The 16,300-nt window shown below is 43.7% G+C and overlaps 1 protein-coding gene across 2 annotated transcripts in view; it reads left to right on the top strand.

Moving 5' to 3' along the window:
- Positions 1 to 16,300, top strand: part of ABCC4 (ATP binding cassette subfamily C member 4 (PEL blood group)) — a 300,550-nt gene that overhangs the window by 101,655 nt on the left and 182,595 nt on the right. For both annotated transcript variants that reach the window (XM_075852387.1, XM_075852388.1), the window contains exons 14-17: positions 11,797 to 11,893; positions 13,906 to 14,115; positions 14,282 to 14,422; positions 15,865 to 15,902. In XM_075852387.1, the coding sequence (XP_075708502.1) occupies positions 11,797 to 11,893; positions 13,906 to 14,115; positions 14,282 to 14,422; positions 15,865 to 15,902 (486 nt within the window). The remainder of the gene's footprint in view (positions 1 to 11,796; positions 11,894 to 13,905; positions 14,116 to 14,281; positions 14,423 to 15,864; positions 15,903 to 16,300) is intronic.

The following is a 16,300-nucleotide window of genomic DNA, read 5'->3' as shown; positions in this document are numbered from 1 at the left end:
GAATCCTTTTGAAATAGATATATATTTTTGAATTATTTTTTTCCTCTACAATGGAAAAGCATCCTTAGTCAGTCTACATATGTGTATTTGAAAGCAAGGCTTCTGAAAATGAATGGTATTATGGCACCAATTCTCCATAACCGCATCTTTCATTAGAAGAACCAGTATGTGACCCTGACATGGGCGCTCTGCGTTAGGGGAGATTCTGATTCTGCATCCTCCCAGTTCTCTGTCACATTTATATTATATGTAAGAATTCCGTGTCCTTCAATGCTTTGTATTATGAGAATACAGAAAGAACCTTAAACTGCATTCAAAAAGTAACGTTATTAAGATGAATTGATTTCTGCTACTCATTTGAGGCCAATAAAAGGGCTGACATCTTTAGCTGAAATTCTTTTGTATTGGGAGTTTTAATTGTTAAGACTTCTAATATGGAAAAAAAAACTATTACAAGATACCTGAAATGAAAGCTGTGTTTTTTTTTGGTTTTTTTTAACCATCCTTTTATTTTTGTCAGTAGCTTTTATCAGACTCTCTCTATTTTTTTTTTATTACCACTTTTTTAATGCTAGTGCATTAGACATAGTGTATAATCTGAACCCATTGTGCCTCCATAAACATCAGTGACCGTGCTCCTACAGGAAACCATATAGGAATGAACCGGAAAACGTATGCCACGGTCCTTTTTACCACCGCTTCTGGATTATACCAGTAATTAGGAGGCAAAATTGTTGTTCTGATTTTAGCAAATGAAGCCCATGAGTTTATACAATATCTAATATACTTTATCAATTCCTTTACGGTTTTTGTGATCTCTGCTTGCTGTCATTCATTTGTAACCTTCATTGTTTACATCTAGAGGATACAAATCTGTCCGTCTCATGTGATGATCACACAGGTGCACGGCTTGTTATAAGAGAGCTCTGAAGGTTTCTATTCAATGACTACAAGAAGAAACTTTGAAAGCCTTGAGGAATTGATACACAACGTGTATTAGAAAATTGCATACCTGTTTATTAGACCATGAATAAACTGTTATTGTTGCTGAAAGGGAATTGCACATTTACATTTGACAGTGTGGCCATGGGGGATTTTTATTATAGTGAGAAATGTTCTTATTTGTAGAAGTATAAAATAACTTTTAAATAAATTACATGAAATCCATGAATGAGAGAATTACATGCCCCTTGCCTAAATTTGGTACTAGTTACTATTAACCTGAATAACTGAAACCACTAGCAAATTAAAATATAACTTTTATTAGTCCAAAGCTAAACCTATTTTCAATAACGTGAACAATCCATTGAGTCTGCGAGTAGAGTGAGGTTTTAGTAGCTACTTGTGGTCAATCATGGAGACAGTCTGATAATAGAGCAGCTTTCCTATCAGAGTAACCCTATTAAGGCTCTATTAGGCTGGCCGATTTTGGCTGGTGTAGTGAGCGACTATCAATGAGATCAACGTTACTCCGATCGCTCGTCCCCATACATTATCATGTAAGCAGTGCGTCTCCCTGTTTACACAGGGAAATTTCCTGCCAACAACGATAATATTTTACTTTTTTAAAACTATACAATCCTCAGATGAACGAGCATTTGCTCGTTCATCTGCTGATCACTTCCCTGTTTACACCGGGCAATTATCGGCAACAAGCGTTCTACGAACGATCGTTTGCCCGATAATTGCCCAGTGTAAACTTGCTGTGTACTATTTCTGAAGGATAAGAGCAGAGTTGCTGCCATTAGGCAATATAAGGCCTTGTTCACACAGTGCAGACTTAGGCCTTATGCACACGACCGTATTTTTTCCCACCCGAAAATACTGGCGTAAATACGGGTCCGGTGTCACACGTATTCGACCCGTTTTGCACTAGTATTTATGGACCCATGCCCATAAATACGAGTCCGGTGTCACCCGTGTTCCACCCGTATTTACGGGCACGTTTTCGATGTAAAATTGCACTGCTCTAATCGGCAGCCCCTTCTCTCTATCAGTGCAGGATAGAGAGAAGGGGCAGCCATTTCCAAGGTAAAAGTAAAAGAAATTCATACTTACCCGGCCATTGTCTTGGTTACGCGTCCCTCTCTTGACATCCAGCCCGACATCCCTGGATGACGCGGAAGTCCATGTGACCGCTGCAGCATGTGATTGGCCTGTGATTGGCTGCAGCGGTCGCATGGGCTGAAACATCATCCAGGGGTGTTGGGCCGGATGTCGAGAGGGACACGTCACCAAGGCAACGGCCGGGAGACCGGACTGGAGGAAGCAGGAAGTTCTCGGTAAGTATGAACGTCCTTTTTTTTTTTTTTTTTTTTTTTACACGTTGCTCTATATTCTGATCGGAATTCACTGTCCAGGGTGCTGAAAGAGTTACTGCCGATCAGTTAACTCTTTCAGCACCCTGGACAGTGACTATTTACTGACTTCGCCTAGCAACGCTGCCGTAATGACGGGTGCACACACGTAGCCACCCGTCATTACGGGAGCTCCATAGACTTCTATGGGCTGTCCGTGCCGTTATTACGGCCTGAAATAGGACATGTTCTATCTTTTTCAACGGCACGGGCACCTTCCCGTAAGAAAACGGGAAGGTACCCGTGGCAAATAGAAGTCTATGAGCCCGTTATTACGGGTCGTAATTACGACCCGTAATAACGGTAGTTTTTACGGTCATGTGCATGAGGCCTGAGCATGTATTTTTTTTTTCTAAGCCAAAACCAGAAACCGAACCCAAAAAGCAGAAAAATACAAATAAGGCCCTATAGGTCTGCTCTCCTGGATCCAATTTTGCTTTTTCCTTTAAAGAGGCTCTGTCACCACATTATAAGTGCCCTATCTCCTATATAAGGAGATCGGCGCTGTAATGTAGGTGACAGTAATGCTTTTTATTTAGAAAAACGGTCTATTTTTACCACTTTATGAGGGATTTTTAGCTTTGTGCTAATGAGCTTCTTAATGCCCAAGTGGGCGTGTTTTACGTTAGACCAAGTGGGCGTTGTATAGAGGAGTGTATGACGCTGACCAATGAGCGTCATACACTTCTCTCCATTCATTTACACTGCACTAGCAAAATAGTTATATCGTTATGCACAGCTACATACACCAACACTAACATTACTGTAGTGTCCTGATAATGAATATACATCACTACCAGCCTGGACGTGATGTGTATTCAGAATCCTGACACTTCTGAATCTTTTCTGTGAGATTCCATGAAGGCAAGCGTAATCTCGCGAGATTACGATGTAACCTGTCATTTCAAACGAGAATACGCTTGCCTTGCTGGAATCTTACAGAAAAGATTCAGAAGTGTCAGGATTCTGAATAAACATCACGTCCAGGCTGGTAGTGATGTATATTCATTATCAGGACACTGCAGTAATGTTTGTGTAAGTGACTGCACATAGCGATATAACTATATCGCTAGTGCAGTGTAAATGAATGGAGAGAAGTGCATGACGCTGATTGGTCAGCGTCATACACTCTTCTGTTCAACTATACATAAGCGAAAAGAGGAGCATAAAAGCCATGAATAAAAATAAATAGCTTTATTAAACACGTAATTACATACATAGAAAACGTTAAAAAGGTACAGGACAGGAGGACACTGTAATTCCAGTGAAAACACGACTAGAGAGACTCCATATAATATACAAGGGATGATATAGGGTAATCAAGGAGATGGGTGTACGGTATGAGTGATAAACATATTAGTAATAAATGTATTAGGCACTGAAGACCATGTCATGATATACATACAGACAGATGCATATAGGTGTATAGGCATAGAGTAAAGTGCTAGTAGCAAGTAGGCAATGAGGCTAAGACCTAATATACAAGTGTGAGTCAAATGCTAACAATAGACATATTTGAAGGTCTAAGACCTAAATAAACCACTCATCCCTTCCACTCCTGGAAAAAGCTTACCCATGTGAAATTGTTTGAGGGGTATCCCCTTGAGGAAGCATACCGCGAAACGCGCGTTGGGGTTCCTTGCACGCCAATCCGACTCCCTCAAACAATTTCACATGGGTAAGCTTTTTCCAGGAGTGGAAGGGATGAGTGGTTTATTTAGGTCTTAGACCTTCAAATATGTCTATTGTTAGCATTTGACTCACACTTGTATATTAGGTCTTAGCCTCATTGCCTACTTGCTACTAGCACTTTACTCTATGCCTATACACCTATATGCATCTGTCTGTATGTATATCATGACATGGTCTTCAGTGCCTAATACATTTATTACTAATATGTTTATCACTCATACCGTACACCCATCTCCTTGATTACCCTATATCATCCCTTGTATATTATATGGAGTCTCTCTAGTCGTGTTTTCACTGGAATTACACAGTGTCCTCCTGTCCTGTACCTTTTTAACGTTTTCGATGTATGTAATTATGTGTTTAATAAAGCTGTTTATTTTTTTTCATGGCTTTTATGCTCCTCTTTTCTCTTGTGTATATAAGTATATATAGGAGTTGCCCTTCAGCACTATCTGGGTAGTATGCTGCACCCTGTCTTAAGCATCTAGCCCCGTACTTGCTATTGGAGTCATTTTGTGTATATTTAATACTCTGTACAACGCCCACTTGGGCATTAAGGCATAAGGCCTCATACACACTTCAGTTTTTTCCTTCAGGGTGCTATCCGTTTTTGTCAGTGATGGCACCCTGAACCCATTCATTTCAATGGCCCCATGCACACTTCAGTTATTTAAACGGATCCGTTGTTCCGTTCCGTGCAAAGTAGAGCATGTCCTAGTTTGCTCAGTGATTCAGTGACCGTGTGGCCCATAGAAGTCAATGGGTCAATGAAAAAAACGGATGGCACACGGAAGGCTTCCGTGTGCCGTCCGTTTTTGACGGATCCGTTGCCATAGCAACGGCTGGGTGAGCAAGAGTTCAGACTCACAGACTACAGTAAACATTCAATCCTGAAGATAGGCTCATATTTTCACTCCAAAACACCCAAAAAAACAAAGTAAGCCAAGCAGAGTAATCTCAACTGTTCTCTATGCTCTGAAAGCAGCAGAAAACAGCACCAAAAACTTCTAGTAAACTTTCTATGGGTGTTTCCTGGGACATGTGACAGGTTCAAATGAAGTTCACATCCGTTTTTAAAACGGAAACCAAACGGAAGCAAAACGTCCGTGTAAAACGGAAACACGGAACGGAAACGGAGTGCACACGGAAACAAAAACGGACACACGGATCCGTCAAAAACGGCCGAGAAAACGGTGATGGAAGTGTGCATGAGGCCTAAAGCTAAAAATCGCTCATAAAGTGGTTTAAAATAGATCGTTTTTCTAAATAAAAAGCATTACTGCCACCTACTTTATAGCGCCGATCTCCTTATATAGGAGATAGGGCACTTATAATGTGGTGATAGAGCCTCAGAGCAAACAAAATCAGCAGCAAATCTGCACTGTGTGAACAAGGTGTTAAGAGCAGGATTCCAGGCTTATTGTTATAGGTTGAAGTTTTAGATTTTGCATTCTCAAAGCTATAGCCCCACTCCCATCCGTTAGAATCTGTGTCAGGGCAAGTCTAAAAGCGGATTTATGTAAGTAAAGTTTTTCAGTGGTATAAGGAAAGGTAATGCAACACTCTTGTATATTCTTTCATTTCTCACCTTTTTTAAGATCTCGTCTTATTAACGGGGTATAAAAACACCATCTCTTTTGTCTTTTTATTTTTTTTTACATCCAAAGGCTTACATTTTGTCTTTAAAGTTGTTCTCCGCTTTAGACAATTCCTACTTGTTAGGGTCCTTTAGCAATATGCTGATCACAAAGTGTCCTCCATCAATCAGCTGTAAGCTCTGGGGAAAGCTGTCCGTTAGGGCCGGTACACATCAGCGTTCGCTTTCTGTTCAGGGGTTCCGTCTGAGTTTTCCGTCGTGGAACCCCGCAACGGAAAGTCAACCGGAAACCACAGCTTCCGTTTGCATCAACATTGCTAATGGTTTCCTTTTGTCACCGTTCCGGCAGGTTTCAGTTTTTTAGACGGAATCAATAGCGCAGTGAGTTGAACCCGATTCTGAAGCTGGGAACCATCAGCTCCCTCCTTCAGAATTAGTTCAGAGCAGAGGGAACTCCTCCGCTCGCCGAGGACTCCCCGGGCACAGCACTACTTTAAGCACTGTGCTCGGGGAAGCCCGTGTCGTCAGTGGCTGCTGATTGAGTGGAATCCCCGTTGCCGATGATCTGGCCGGGGATTCCGCTCCTAGAGGAAACCCCCGAGGTTACTGTCCATATATGGACATTGACGTCAGGGACTCCTCCTGGAGCGGAATCCAAGACCAGAGTCGGCAACTGGGATTCCTCTCAAGGAGTAGCCACTGACGCCACTGTCTATATATGGACAGTGGTGTCAGGGGGTCCTCCTTGAGGGAATCCCCGGCCACAGCGTCGGTAATGCTGTGGCTGAGGATTCCATTCAGGGAATAACCCCTGACGACACAGTCCATATGATGTGTGGCGCCAGGGGCTCCTCCTGGAGGGAATCCCTGACCATAGCGTCGGCAATGGGGAATTCCGTTCTGGGAGTAACCCCTGACGTCACTGTCTATATATGGAGTGTGGTGTCAGGGGCTCCTCCTGGAGGGAATCCCCGGCCACAGCGTCAGCAATGCTCTGGTCGGGGATTCCTCTGCTAGAGGGAGCTTCAGTGGGACTATCTACAGGGGAAGGGGGGTAGAGCCATCTACAGAGGGGCTGTGTGACATCTGCAGGGGATACTCTGGCATTCTCTACAGGAGGGGTGGCACTATTTACAGGGGAAGGGGGGTAGCGCTATATACAGTGGGGGTGGTGCTATCTACCTAGGTGGCCGTTTTTAATGGCCGACACCTGAACCCTGTCGTGTGAATAGAAACCGCAATCCCTGCGTGGTGTGGGGTGGGTAGCTGTAAAGGCACCAAACACTAGCTATTCCATGAAGTTAGTGCTAGTGTTTGGCGTTTTTGCAGGCTCACAAGGCAGCTTCGAAGATCTGAAGTTAGTGGACAGCAGCTGCCTTTTGGGCTCTCTGTCTTGGCGCAGGATATGACACGTGACATTACAGCGTGTGTGTCAGACTTCAGTGTAGCGCTGAGGCCGTAGCAAAGGAGAGCCCTGACATAGATTAGATACTTGTTTTGTACCATCATGTATCCAATCTATCACAAGCTATGCACCACTCTGATAAATTTGGCACATTTTCAGACCCTAGACTACCTTTTTGGTGCACCATTGTGGTAAAAACTGATGTTAAAAACAGATGACATCTAATGAAAACTGGTTTTGTAGTAAAAATTGTGAAAGCCTGATGGCAACTGATCTAATTTTGCATCAGTTGTGATCACTTGAGAGACAAAAAAACTGATGCTGATGCAACTGATATATGTGAACGCACCCTTCTGCACCAGGGTCCCGTTCCGTCTGAGTTTTCCGTGGGAGCGGGTCCCTAACTGACACAAACGGAAACCATAGGTTTCCGTTTCCTTCACCATTGATTTCAATGGTGACGGATTCGGTGCCAATGGTCTGTTTGTCCCTGTTGTGTAAAGGTTCCATAATTTTGACAGAATGAATAGCGTAGTCGACTTGCACAGTGGAGACAAACGGAAACCATTCGCACCGGATCCGTCACCATTGACATCAATGGTGATGGAAACGGAAACCTATGGTTTCCGTTTGTGTCAGTCAGAGCTCCGTTCTCACGGCTAAGCTCAGACGGAACGTCGAAACGAAGCCCTGACGCAGATGTGAATGAAGCCTTATAAGGGTATGTTCACACGAGGGCGTCCGTAACGGCTGAAATTACGGGGATGTTTCGGCCTGAAAACCTCCCCGTAATTTCAGCCGTAACGGCATGTGCAGGCGCTTGAACGCCGCGTCAATTACGGGCGTAATTAGCGCTGCTATTCATTGGAGTCAATCAATAACGGCTCCAATTACGGCCAAAGAAGTGACAGGTCACTTCTTTGACGCGGGCGTCTATTTACGCGCCGTCTTTTGACAGCGGCGCGTAAATTACGCCTCGTGTGAACAGACAAACGTCTGCCCATTGCTTTCAATGGGCAGATGTTTGTCAGCGCTATTGAGGCGCTATTTTCGGACGTAATTCGGGGCAAAAACGCCTGAATTACGTCCGTAAATAGGCCGTGTGAACATACCCTAAGAGAGTTCTCTGATGCACTGTAATCTGCTGCGTAACTGTGTGAGCTACACAAGGTCTGCGCAGGTTTTTAGGCTGTTTAAGTAAACAAGAGTGTTCCCATTCACTGAAAGCAAGCCGAGACATTGAAGTTATGAGTGTTACTTAATTTTCTAGCATACAATGAATCAGCTTTGTATATTGGACACCAGATAATCCCCTTTAAGATTCTTGCTCTTTTATTTCTGCTTGCGATATTTTCTATCTTCTGTGTGTTCCTGGGTGCCGTGTTTTTTTTTTTTTTTATTTAATTTTTTTCCAAGACAAAAGGTCTCAACAAAACCACCAATAATAACTTCACTTATTTCCTCTTAGGTTAAGAGAACACGTAGTGGCCAATGTCGTGTTTTACAGTGTTTAAATAATTGTTAATGTTTGCATGTTTTTTGAAAATTAAACTGCTGGTTAAACTTCTAGTTACCTGCAAAAATGTGTGGACATCGACAATCATTTAAGAACCTCACCGATTTATGGTAAGCCCGCAAGTCAGCTCGGTGTTTGTCTGTGGCCGATACGCGTGTCCTTACCCTTTTCTTTGATGGTAATCTAGGAACACTTGTGCAAATTAGGACTTTTTTTTTTGGTTTCTACTCCTAGTTTTTTTTGTTTGTACAACAAATCGAATCGTATATTAATACTAGAAATAAATGGAGATTAAAGTTTCTTCCCATTTATTAAACCATGCCACTTAATAATCAGTCAGTTTAAATGTTGCATCCGGGTTTGTCAAACCGCTTGGTTCTGATGCAAAATTTATGTTCACATTGACACGGTTAGGCCTCTTTCACACGACAGTGAAAAACGGCCATGTGATGGCCGTCCTTTTAACGGCTTTCACATGGCCGTTTTCAGAACAATCATGTTCTATGGGTGCATTCACACGGCCGTTTTTTTAACGGCCCGTAAATAATGGCCGTCAAAAAATAGGACATGTCCTATTTTTGGCCGTTTTAACGGCCTGACGGCCCCCATAGAAGTCAATGGATCCGTTTTTAACGGCTGTCAATACATGTAACAACCGTTAAAAACGGATCTGTTAGGCCTCATGCACACGACCGTATTTTTTCCCACCCGTAAATACTGGCGTAAATACGGGTCCGGTGTCACACGTATTCGACCCGTTTTGCACCAGTATTTATGAACCCGTGCCCGTAAATATGGGTCCGGTGTCACCCGTATTCTACCCGTATTTACGGGCACGTTTTTGGCGGCAAAATAGCACTGCACTAATCGGCAGCCCCTTCTCTCTATCAGTGCAGGATAGAGAGAAGGGACAGCCCTTTCTGTAATAAAAGTTAAAGAAATTCATACTTACCCGGCCGTTGTCTTGGTGACGCGATCTCTCTCTTCACATCCAGCCCGACATCCCTGGATGACGCGGCAGTCCATGTGACCGCTGTAGCCTGTGATTGACCTGTGATTGGCTGCAGCGGTCACATGGCCTGAAACCGTCATCCAGGACGTCGGGCCGGATGTCAAGAGGGACGCGTCACCAAGGCAACGGGCGGGAGACCGGACTGGAGGAAGCAGGAAGTTCTCGGTAAGTATGAACGTCTTTTATTTTATTTTTTTACAGGTTTATACTGATCGGTAGTCACTGTCCAGGGTGCTGAAAGAGTTACTGCCGATCCGTTAACTCTTTCAGCTCCCTGGACAGTGACTATTTACTGACGTCGCTTAGCAACGCTGCCGTAATGACGGGTGCACACATGTAGCCACCCGTCATTACGAGAGCTCCATAGACTTCTATGGACTGTCCGTGCCGTTATTACGGCCTGAAATAGGACATGTTCTATCTTTTTCAACGGCACGGGCACCTTCCCGTGAGAAAACGGGAAGGCACCCGTCGCCAATAGAAGTCAATGAGCCCGTTATTACGGGTCGTGATTACGACCCGTAATAACGGGAGTTTTTACGGTCGTGTGCATGAGGCCTTACATGGGGACTGGCAAGGGAACTACTAGTTCCCTTGCTGGCTATCGTTGGCATACTCACGTTTGCGGCGCTTCTTCAGGTGTGGTCACTCGTCTGTGGTCACTCGGGTTTGAAAGCGCCCCGATGACGTCATCGCCCCGTCGCGCTGCCTTGCCAGATCCCGTGCAGACGAGTGACCACAAGTGAAGAAGAGGAGAGACGGCGCTGCTCTCGTGAGTATGTGGCACGATCTATAGGCAGGCTGGTGTGGCATCTACAGAGAGGCTGGTGTGGCATCTACAGGCAGGCTGGTGTGGCATCTACAGGCAGGCTGGTGTGGCATCTACAGGGAGGCTGGTGTGGCATCATGTACAGGGAGGCTGGTGTGGCATCTACAGGGAGGCTGGTGTGGCATCTACAAGGAGGCTGGTGTGGCATCTACAAGGAGGCTGGTGTGGCATCTACAAGGAGGCTGGTGTGGCATCTACAGGGAGGCTGGTGTGGCATCTACAAGGAGGCTGGTGTAGCATCTACAGGGAGGCTGGTGTGGCACGATCTACAGGGAGGCTGGTGTGGCATCATCTACAGGGAGGCGTGTGGCATCATCTACATGGAGGTGTGTGGCATCATCTACAGGGAGGCGTGTGGCATCTACAGGGAGGCGTGTGGCATCTACAGGGGGCGTGTGGCATCTACAGGGAGGCGTGTGGCATCATCTACAGGGAGGCGTGTGGCATCATCTACAGGGGGCGTGTGGCATCTACAGGGAGGCGTGTGGCATCATCTACAGGGGGCGTGTGGCATCATCTACAGGGAAGCGTGTGGCATCATCTACAGGGGGCGTGTGGCATCTACAGGGAGGCGTGTGGCATCTACAGGGAGGCGTGTGGCATCATATACAGGGAGGCTGGTGTGGCATCATCTACAGGGGGCGTGTGGCATCTACAGGGAGGCGTGTGGCATCATCTACAGGGAGGCGTGTGGCATCATCTACAGGGGGCGTGTGGCATCTACAGGGAGGCGTGTGGCATCATCTACAGGGGGCGTGTGGCATCTACAGCGAGGCGTGTGGCATCATCTACAGGGAAGCGTGTGGCATCATCTACAGGGGGCGTGTGGCATCTACAGGGAGGCGTGTGGCATCATCTACAGGGAGGCGTGTGGCATCTACAGGGGGCGTGTGGCATCTACAGGGAGGCGTGTGGCATCATATACAGGGAGGCTGGTGTGGCATCATCTACAGGGGGCGTGTGGCATCTACAGGGAGGCGTGTGGCATCATATACAGGGAGGCGTGTGGCATCATATACAGGGAGGCTGTAAATAGTGTCTAGGTGAACATGTGACCTTCCTTTGGTTGTTTTCAGGGGGTTGGGACAAAAAAAGCCTGACCAATGAAATTCATCAGTTTTTTTAACGGCCATGAAAAACTGATGCAAAATGGATGTCAAACGGCCATTAAAAACGGACAGATGGACTTGAAATGGATGAAAATTTAGAGACACACTGATGCAAAATGGCCATGAAAAACTGACAGTTGATCAGTTTTAAATGGACATTTTTTTTCACTGTCGTGTGAATAAGGCCTTATTCTTATATACTTCTAATTACATTGACCATATTTACATGCACATTTTCATGATTTCTTCAATTAAAGATTGACCTTTTTTTTTCCTTAGGTGCATCTGTAAGGCTCTACGCAAAAAGTTATGCATCTTGGTGACCCATCAATTACAGTATCTGAGTGCAGCCAAGCAAATTCTCATCCTGAAAGAGGTACCTTCTATCCTAAAGATGGATGTTACTGCATTTTATTATGTTTAAAAACCTAAACCTAGTGAGGCAAAGCCACGTGAACAAACCCTGTACAATGGCACACGGAGTCCCTACAGTCCTGTATTACAAAGCCATAGGCCCTCTATGTACAGTGCCTCTGTAATATGGCATTTGTTGGAACATGTCACAATTTTTCTTCTCCAAACATTCTGTATGAATCAGAGAAAACACCCGTTTGGTTGTATAAAATATAAGGTACAAAATGGGCCCATAGCGATCTATTAGCCCCGTAATATGAATTCAGTATAAACCCTTTTGTGAAGCAACTCAAGGACCTTTTTGTCTTTTGCCTTTTATATTTCTCTTTTTTCCTACTTTCTTTCTCCATCTATTCTTTCTTTACCAAAGTTAATGCAATGTTCTCAATAGTATTTGTAATATATACTGAATACATTATTCCATATTCATTTTTGATGCATTGTACAGGGTGGGCCATTTATATGGATACACCTAAATAAAATGGGAATGGGTGGTGATATTAACTTCCTGTTTGTGGCACATTAGTATATGGGAGGGGGGAAACTTTTCAAGCTGGGTGTTGACCATGGCGGCCATTTTGAAGTCGGCCATTTTGTATCCAACTTTAGTTTTTTCAATGGGAAGAGGGTCATGTGACACATCAAACTTATCGAGAATTTCACAAGAAAAACAATGGTGTGCTTGGTTTTAACGTTACTTTATTCTTTCATGAGTTATTTACAAGTTTCTGACCACTTCTAAAATGTGTTCAAAGTGCTGCCCATTGTGTTGGATTGTCAATGCAACCCTCTTCTCCCACTCTTCACACACTGATGGCAAGACCGCAGAAGAAATGCTAGCACAGGTTTCCAGTATCCGTAGTTTCCGTTGCTGCACATCTCGTATCTTCACAGCATAGACAATTGCCTTCAGATGACCCCAAAGATAAAAGTCTAAGGGGGTCAGATCGGGAGACCTAGGGGGCCATTCAACTGGCCCACGACGACCAATCCACTTTCCAGGAAACTGTTCATCTAGGAATGCTCGGACCTGACACCCATAATGTGGTATATTTGACACTCTTGCTTTCCAAAATGGGACCGACCAATTTTACAATGATTTACCACAAATTATAGTGCAAATCTGCGACAATCCTGTAGATTTCACTGCATGGAGCGTAGCAAGATAGAGGCCCATTGTTGGACCCCGTACACCCCCCCCCCCCCAATGAGACTTCCCATTCTCATAGAATAAACAAGGGAACTGCTATTTTATGCCTTTGGTGAACTACATTTTAAAGCATACTGTACCTATCATTTTTTATTTCACTAACCTCTAGTCCAGGGGTCAGCAACCTTCGGCCCTCTAGCTGTTATGAAACTACAATCCTCAGCATGCCCCGACAGCGTTTGACTGAAATAAAGACTTTGGCTGCCAGGTTTTACAACATCTGGAGTGCCGAAGGAATATTTGTAATTAGGGGAATTTGGCATCTGTATCAGCAGCATGTAGTTCCCCATCCTCGGTAAAAGTTGAGAAATCCCCTCGATCACCAAATAAAGCCATCTAGTGTAAGACGTATCCATAACCGTATCTCTCCCTCACTATGAGTGAGACTGCATGCTAAGAGAGAGGAGGGGGATCAGCGGAGGGGAGATGTCTGATTGTAAGGGCACACAGCACAAATTTAACATCACACCAGGAAGAGTTTTATTTATTTATTTTTATATATATATATATATTTATTTATTTTCCATTAACTTCTAATGAATTGTTCAGGTTTCCGTCAGCTATCCATTTTTTTTTTTGTGCTGGATGGAATAGCGCACTGTATTACACTATTCTGTCCTTAAATAAAGCAAAGGAAACCTGAAGGAAAATAACTAACGAAGATATAATTGTGATTTTTGGTGGCACTATCAAAATATTTAAAAGCAATATTCTCCTAATCTAGCAGATAAACACTGAAATTGTATTTTCCTACTTACTTGAAGGGCCAGATGGTAGGAAAGGGAACATTTCCAGAGCTTCTACAGTCAGGTATCGATTTTGCTTCTTTACTGAAAAGTGGAGAAGAGGAGCAGTCCCCAACCCAAGATGGGCAGATAAAGTCACCCAGGAACCGAACCTTCTCCCAGTCATCCGCCTGGTCTCAAGACTCTTCAGTACAGTCGCAGAAAGAGGGAGCTGCAGATGTCCTACCAGTAAGTGGAGCCTTGCTCTGTTTCTACTAGAAACTCTATACAGTTGTGTTGTATTGTTATGGGCTACACACAATTACAGCGTGACACTTATGTGATATAATTGCTGTATCCATCCTGACATTTACTTGGTGTCTACAAAATTGTTTCTTCCCTTGACCACATTCAGACAGAACCTGTTCTGTCTGCAGTTCAGGAGGAGAGTCGCTCAGAGGGAACTGTTGGTTTCAAGGTGTACAAGAAATACTTCCTTTCTGGATCTAGCTACTTGATGATGTTCCTCCTTATCCTGTTGAATATATTATCACAGGTATGTCCTTGTCTTTTTTTAAAAGAATTGACAAACTCTTATGTTCAGGAAATTGTGCTGTGAGATGATGCAGTAAACTATTGAATGGTCATAATCCGCCTCCTGATTTTTTGTTTTCATTTTGTTTTTATTACCCCCCCCCCCCACTCCATTACCATCATTTTATTATTGAGTCTTGCCTAGGGCTTGCAATTATGACCTAAATCAAAATCACGATTAATTGAACATGTAACCTCAATTACGATTATTGAACGATTATTTAGGCCACAACCCTTATTGTATGCCACGCCCCCTATTTGCATGCTACACCATTGAGTTAATATTTATCCCCTGACCCTGCTGTATACTACTAGTATATGATATACTTCCGGAGTCTGCTATATACTACTAGTATACAGAAGGTTTAGAGCCAGGGGGTATACATACAGCATATAAATTATACAGTAGGCAGGCTCAGGGGGTATATATTATATACAGTAGTAGACCATTCCACTAACACTTGGCTGAGGCATCTCAGTCAGCTCACCCCCCCACCCCCGGACAGTCCCCACGCTTTTTGCTTTGTTTTGTAAACAAAGCAGAAAGCATGGGGACCGTCGGGGGGGTTTGAGTGGCGACTGCAGCAGAGAGTTAGCTGACGGAACAAGGCAGAAAGTATGGGGACTGTCCGGAGGGATGAGTGGCGACGACTGACCAAAACAATGTGGACTAGCTGTAAATAGTGCAGCACTGCTCGTGCGGGGGGTGGGGGACCACTTTTGGCTTAGGCAGGGCCCACTGGCTGATTTGGTGTGTCTGCTTGTGCCTCAGCAGCCAGCCTGAAGGTGCTGTAACTGATAATCCCTGCACTCCAGGCAGCCATACCTTCGACGTTCTGGAGGAGTAGCGTCGATGCCATCATATTGAGCCTGCTCTGCCATTGGCTATCCCAAACGTCCGTAACTGTCTGCTATCCAATCAGAATCGCTGATGTGTTAATCACATATCAGCAAATCTAATTGGATAGCATACAGTTACTGACAGCAGAGGCTGGGCTTCATGTAATCAAACCGAACCGAAAAAAACAAAATGCAAAGATGACGTCAGTTATCGGCGCTGATTTTCGGTTTCTGTTATTTTTCAATTAATTGCCCAGCCCTAGTCTTGCCCCCTAAAAACACGTGCAACAAAGAATACCGTGTCAGGTTAGTAGTCCGATGGGAAATGGAGCAGATAGAGGTTTATGTCTCCCCCAGCATCATACCCTGTCTCTTTGCAATTTTACTTATTGCAATTCCAATAATGTAATGTATATAATAAACACCGCAACTTACTATATATCCTATACTGCATATATACATCGACTATGCACAGCATTGTTGGAATACTGTAATAATCTCTTGGACTATAGATGTTTTTATTGCTGTATGCCTTGTTACATTGTACTGTATATCTGCCCTTAGGTTGCATATGTTTTGCAAGACTGGTGGCTTTCTTACTGGTAAGTTTTTTTTTTGTTTTTTTTTTTGTTTGTTTTTTTATTTTATTATAAAATAAATAAATAACCTATTTGATTCATTAAAATAGTTTATTTTTGAATGCAGTTGTATGGAGTTTCATGTCAAATTTACTTTTATTAATCTACTTTAAAATAGTTTTCTTTTTTAGTTACAATTAAAAATACATCACCTGCAGGATTGTAGCTATTATTGTATGTTAGCCCAAGGGATGAGTGGGCTGGATGTCCCCAGTGTTATTAACCACATTAAGTCACTTCATTCAGTATGTTTCTCTTTTATTTATTAAGTATAGAATTTTAATCAGTGCGTTTGTCACTGTATAACCATAGGAACAGGTCTACGCATTAGATGCCAAACATAAACATCAACCGTATTTTCA

The sequence above is a fragment of the Rhinoderma darwinii genome, chromosome 2 (genome assembly GCF_050947455.1).
Source record: "Rhinoderma darwinii isolate aRhiDar2 chromosome 2, aRhiDar2.hap1, whole genome shotgun sequence".
NCBI lineage: Eukaryota > Metazoa > Chordata > Amphibia > Anura > Rhinodermatidae > Rhinoderma > Rhinoderma darwinii.
Note: the sequence above shows the minus strand (reverse complement) of the source record. Positions and strands in the feature narration are given on the sequence as shown.